Genomic DNA, 6,584 nt, shown 5'->3' with positions numbered 1-6,584 from the left:
GGATATACTTAGACTAATTGAGTTCATTGGTAGAACAATTGAATGGGGGGGGGCGGAAGGCATTGAGGGCAATCATGAATGTCAGGGACAATGGAGGAGGAAGATGGGACATGGCAGAGGGTGGGGATGGGGAATCTAGGATGGCAAAACAAAAGGCAAGGTATGCAGGACACAAAAATTGGGAAATCATTTGCTGAGAACATATATGTTGATGTGCTTGATTGAGCCAATGCACAGTGTATTTTGGATGGAAAATTCATATGTGTGTTGTGATGAGAAAAATTTGGAGATTAAATTCCAAACTGTATAATAAGCACAGTGGGTATTTATACTAAAGAGCAATAAAGGAAAGTGGCAAAATTGAACTTTAAGAATGAAGATTATCCAAGACAGTAAAATTGTGGGGAAAAAAGCCCACCATCAAGCAAACAGAAAATCAAACTTGTGATATGATAACCTGTGAGGTAGGTAAGAACCAAACAAGACTGTGAGGGTAAAAATCCCCAAAGAATGTACAAAAGCAGTCAAACTCGGCTATACTTTCCTAGACTGCAAACTGTCTGGAGAGTCAAGAGGAAATGTGAAATATGACTCTAATAGCAGATGAAGCCGAGTGAGGATGAGGGGCAGGCTGTCGGGGTTGGTTAGATACTTCAATATAATGATGTGATTAACTATACATTAGAGTCAGCTGAGGAACTTCTTTACACATATTCCTGGGACTCTCACAGGCTGATTCAGTAAGTCTGGAGTGAACTTAGGAATCCAAACTTTTAACAAACACTGCAGGTGATTCTGCTGTTGCTGGTTCATAAAGTACTGCCTAGCCCAGAGGAATGCCAAGTATGAAATACTTGATGACATATCTTTAAAATAGGTAAAGCCTTAATATTAACAAGAAAAAATTTACTTAAGTATTAGTACTTTTATACAAAAGTATTAAGTTTCTGTTTTTAAAAAACATTCAGTCAGCTTCTAGGGGACCAGCAGTTAGCATATGGCTATGTCGCTGGACTCCTATGTAGTCGACCGCGGTTCGAGTCCCGGACCCGGTGGCTTAAACTCATGCCGGACGCGTGTGCGTGCATGCGTGTCCAAGATCCCGAGAGGAGAATGGAGGAGAAGGGATTGCAGCGTAGCCATCCCCCCTGGGGGGTGATTTATCTCTCTCTGTCTCTCTGTCTCTCTCTGTCTTTCCGGTGAGCACACGTGCCCTATAGCAAAAACCTCTTCAAAAAAATTCAATCAGCTTCTGAGAGAATCACTCATACATTTGCACAGGCCACTATCACTCTTCTATTGATAAAGCTGCTAAGACTAACTAACTGGGGGACCAGAAGTTAGCATAATGGCTATGTCGCTGGACTCCCACGTAGTTGACTGCGGTTCGAGTTCTGGACCCGGTGGCTTAAACTCACTCTCTCTGTCTGTCTGGCGAGCGCACTCGCCCTATAGCAAAAACCTCTCCAAAAAAAGAAAAAAAGACTAACTAACTGGAACAGTGAGAACAAAGTAAAAGTAACACAAGATAAAGCTGGTTACGACCAGAAGCTCTAGAATCAATAAAACTTGGTGATATAAAAATCTCTAGAATCAATAAAACTTGGTGATATAAAGCATTCAATATATCTAGTCTGAGGTTGAAAATTATCTAAAAGCTTGAAATTAGCATACTTACTTTATTGCTTTGGCTATCAGGATGGGGTGGTGAATCAAAGTTTATTATGGCATGCAGAATATCATGGGTTAGATTACTAAGGTGCAATAATGGATTGGCAACTACTGTTTTGGCACTGGCTGTACAAGCGAAGAGAAGAGGCACTGAGGTTTGCTCGGACAAAGGGCTAGGAAATAGTGGTTCTGATGTTTCCTGAAACACAAAGAGGGAAGAAAGGTTAATCAAATGTTCATAGTTATAATCCATTATCTAATTCAGGGGGCTTTTTAAAAACCTCAAAACAATCAAAAACTAAAAGCCTAACAGAAACTTTAAAAGTTGGACAGGACCTGAGACAGTCAGTATTCCAACAATTATATTAAAAAATGGTGGGACAATACCATCTTACAATAAGGAGAAGGCTATTACTTAACTACACATTCATATAAGACTACAGTAAGCAAGTCTGAGGCCTGATACTGAATTATCCTCAAACTGTAATATATTAACTACAAAAATTTATTATTATGAAGGACCAAACAAAAGAGAGCATTTCCTTAAGTAACTGTAATGAAAAAGATGAAGTTTTAACATTCAAAAAAATCCCACAAAACATCAGAAACTGTCCTAGGGCCAGTCTACTAACATGGTAGTTAAAGGAGCTGTATCCCACGTGGCAGACCACAGTTTGAGCACCAACCCTGGTGGCTTGAAAACACAGTGGGAATGTTTGTGTACATGTCCAAAGTCCTATTGGGAAGGAGAATTGGAGGAAAAGGGGTTGTGGTGTGATCATCCCCTCCCGCCTCCTGGAGGTGGGGGAAGGTACATGTTTTCTCTCCCATTCTCCTCCTGCAATGAGCTTGTGCACTCTCTGGCAAGAAAATTACATACTAAAAATCTGTTCTAGATGTACTATTTTGACAGACTATCACATACATTACGTACCTGCTGAGATTCTTGTAAAAGCAAAATCAATTCCATTCTCACAGATGCAAGACCCCCACCATGGGATCCGTGGAGTATGCAATAGCTAAGAAACATCCTCAGGAGTGACTGGTATTTCAAGAGCCACTGTCTTTTTTCCTGAAAACTTTCTCTTAATTGTTTCACTTTTGTTTGGTGAAGTGAATCTTCAACACTCTTATTTAATCCAACTTCATCTCCATTTCTGTCAAATGCACACCGTAGTTCTTCAGCATCTGAGCAAAAGTCACAAGTCTTCTGAAGAGCCACCACCTCTCTCTCAAGCCAGTGGTATAGTTGGTAACGCAATTTTCCACCATCTATTTCATAGCCAGTAGACAAAGTGCGAAGTTCTACTGTGAGAATCTTTAAACATGCTCTAAATTTCAATTGAACTGCAATTATATCTTCTGATGGATTTAGAATGTCACTTTCATCCAGTGTGCTAAATGATTCAGTGTAATTAGAACTTACTTCATCTAATTTTTTATCGATTTTTCTCTGTAAAGGTTTTGGCTCTCTCATTGAAATAGGGAGCTCCTCATCTTCCTCATCATTATCACTGTCCCATTTTAATTCTAAAGAGTCATCCTGAAATACAACGCTAGGTTGGCTCCAGTCAAAAGAAAGAGTAGAGTTTGACTGCTTCTCTGAGGAACTCTCTGAAGAAGATCCAAAACCGTTCATCAGTGACTGCGACCAATCGACAGCAGAAGACTTCTCTTCCCTTGCATCCACTTTTGACGGAGAAGATGGAGAACAGTCTTTACTAGTATCCAGAAAACTAGATGCTCTACAAAAAGGTCTTGTTTTCTTAATGACTTTGGGCATCTTTGATAATACTTCCAAAGCCAACATGGGGCAGCCAGCTTTTAAATGAGCACTGGCAGTACTAAAAAATAATCTTCTTTCACTTAAATTAATTGTTCCTGCTAGTCCACTTTTTCCTGATAAACTCATGTGTGTGGAAAATGTATCTGTTGATCCAAAATGACGTCTCAGCAAAAGAGGATGTGTTCTTAGGTAATTGTAGAAATTAAAAACTGCAGGATTACAGGCTGACATCATGACTTGATCTGAAAGTAAATTAATTTTATGAGCCAATAAAAATTCTTCAAGAGCCAAACTGAGTGTTTATATTTGCACTGTAGTCCCTTTTCTCTACTACAGCATCTTTATCTACCTGGTCTCTTGACAAAACTTTATTAATAGACCAAATTCGAGACACTGAACAGACAATAACACATCTGGAATGAACACATGCTAATATGAACAAAGGTTATGTTGTTTTCCCACAGAAAAGTCTTCAGGTGATATTTTAAGACATATTAAAACTCTTAGTTCTTTTTCTCTTAATTCTCTGGACATTCCCTTTAAATCTCCTCTACCAATTCTCATCTTTTCTACCTCTGCGTGTGGTGCACTCAGGTTTGGTTCTTGATTTCTTTTCTGTCTACACTACCTGATTGAACTCACCCAGTCCCATAGCTTTAAAAATCATCTACGTGCTGATAACTTCTACATTTCTATCTCTAGACTCAATATTATCCTTAAAACCTAAACTCCAATATCCAAAGGCTTACATTACTTCTCCTCTTACAGCTACTGGGTTGTTGGAAAAGTCATGACATATTTTTCTGTTTTTCTATGCAAAATGCACCATGACTTTTCCGATGACACAATATATACTCTTGCCTTAGGGACTTTTTTACTTAGTGTGCCATTTGTCCAGACCTCTTTCCACCCAAACGTCTACACTGATTAACTTGCTCATTTGAACTAGTTCTCTGCTCACAGTCACCTTAACAGAAGAGGTTTCTTGATCTAAAACCACATTTTTCCATATCATTACCTATTGCTCAAGCTACAAACCCAGCAATTATCCTTGACTTCTAATTCCTACAACTCCATTCAAATCCAGTACTGTCTAGTCACCCTTAAACATCATGTGCCAAATCCAATCACTCCTCCTTGCCTCCCCTCCTTTTATCATCAAGTCACTATTATCATTTATAATTTTCTTCTAAAAGAATACGGGTGTCTGGCTGTAAAGTATGCGATCATGAGTTAATCTCAAAATAAAATACATTTTCAGGAGAATATGTGTAGATATAAGAATGTGCCTAGGAGAAACATTCTGTTTTTCCACTTTATTACAGGGACCTTTGAAAATCTTTAGGTCAAATGGCTAAGAGAGTTGAATGATTGAATTACACAGCTTTCTCCTAAGTTAAGAAAGCAAAGTATCTGATACTTCCTGATTAAATGATATCAAGAAAAAGTGATGAACTAGAATATTTTCCAATTTAACTCCAAATGATATGATACCTATTATACCTACTATTAAACAAAGTTCTATCTATAGAAAAACATCTAAAAAACAAACCACATTATTTTTGTATGAATTTATATAAAGAATTCCATTTTATACAAGTCTCTAGGAAAACTTTAGCAAAGAAGATTTCTAAAAGGGGAGGCAGAAGTAGATACTTTTTATTTAGGGAACATTAAAAAAATCTGTACCTCATTTATCTCATGAATAAGACAAGATTTTACTTAAGATTTTTTGTTTTTGTTTTTGTTTTTGTTTTCTTTTTCTTTTTTAAATTTGCTAGAGATGCATGCACTTGCCAGGAAAAGTGAAGAAGCACTGTCTCATGGGGGATGGTCATGCCACAATCCTTTCTGCTCTATTTCCCACTTCTCTCTGGATTCTGGGCATGCATGCACATACAACTGGTGTACTTTTCAAGCCACCAAGTCCAGGACTAGAACCACGCAACTGGCCACATAAGATTCAGCTATCTTAACCACCACACCACTGAAGGACTCAAGATTTTCTAATAACATTACTTAAGTCAACTTTCTTTACCCTGAATATATTTTTCACTATAAGAATTATAAAACTGATTAACAAACACACTAAACTCAATCTAAGATTTAAAAAACTGGCTTTGTATATGTATTTCTTCAAAATATTTATATTCAAATGTTAATAATTATATTCAATAAATCTATTCCATAAAAACAAGAGTGTGTTTGTTTTCAAAACACTAATTTTCTGAAAACAAAAAGCAACAAGTCTGTATATAACCCTGTGTGCCAAACAAAACCATAAAATTCATAAAGACCATGAATCAACTTGTTTTATATTGTTCTTAGCAGTAGTGAACCAAGTCATCTGCACACCAGCAACTACTAATGACCTGAAAATCAGCAACATTTTAGAGTGCTTCTTACCATCATTCTCTCTGACAGGGTGCTTTATTAATGTTTCAAGAGCACCACTATAATCTTCCAAAATCCAACAGGCCATACTCCGAAGGAAAGGATCAGAATGAGTATTTATGTTCAATGAATTGAGTTCCTTGACAGGAGAATCAATTCCCAAAACTTTTTTACGTAAAATAGATTTATAAGTTGCAGATGTATCAAATTCAGACTCATAGAGTCTTGCTATTACAAGAGCCAACTGAATGTCATTCAATTTCTCAAGACATACCTTAAAAAAAAAAAAGAAATATTGTTTATAAACAAGTTCGGGCAGCTTTAAGTTAAGGATAAATTCAACTAACTCATTAAAAAGTAGAAAAACGTAAGGTTTTAATATTCAACATTAGCGGGACCAGCAGTTAGCGTAATGGCTATGTCGCTGGACTCCCCACGTTCAAGTCCTGGACCTGGTGGCTTAAACTCACGCCGGGCGCGTGTGCGTGCGTGCCCAAGATCCCAAGAGGAGAATGGAGGAGAAGGGACTGCGGCATGCCATCCCCCCGGGGGGTGATTTCTCACTTTCTGTCTCTCTGTCTCTCTCTGTCTGTGTGGCGAGCACACGCCCCTATAGCAAAAACCTCTCCAAAAAAAAAAGAAAAATTCAACATTAGCAAACAAGAATAATAAGAAACATATACTGCTTGCTTTAGTCAATCAACTTAAGGACATTTATGTTAGTTCTTGCAAG

The 6,584-nt window shown here is 37.7% G+C and overlaps 1 protein-coding gene across 3 annotated transcripts in view; it reads right to left on the bottom strand.

Moving 5' to 3' along the window:
- Positions 1–6,584, bottom strand: part of DMXL1 (Dmx like 1) — a 216,224-nt gene that overhangs the window by 102,172 nt on the left and 107,468 nt on the right. For all 3 annotated transcript variants that reach the window (XM_014593197.1, XM_027765897.1, XM_006162337.2), the window contains exons 23-25: positions 5,864–6,125; positions 2,606–3,699; positions 1,679–1,870 (exon numbers count right to left, since the gene is read on the bottom strand). In XM_014593197.1, coding sequence (XP_014448683.1) covers positions 1,679–1,870; positions 2,606–3,699; positions 5,864–6,125 — 1,548 coding nt within the window. The remainder of the gene's footprint in view (positions 1–1,678; positions 1,871–2,605; positions 3,700–5,863; positions 6,126–6,584) is intronic.

Source organism: Tupaia chinensis, unplaced genomic scaffold (assembly GCF_000334495.1).
Source record: "Tupaia chinensis unplaced genomic scaffold, TupChi_1.0 Scaffold139897_1, whole genome shotgun sequence".
NCBI lineage: Eukaryota > Metazoa > Chordata > Mammalia > Scandentia > Tupaiidae > Tupaia > Tupaia belangeri.
This window is presented reverse-complemented; position numbering and strand designations above follow the sequence as displayed.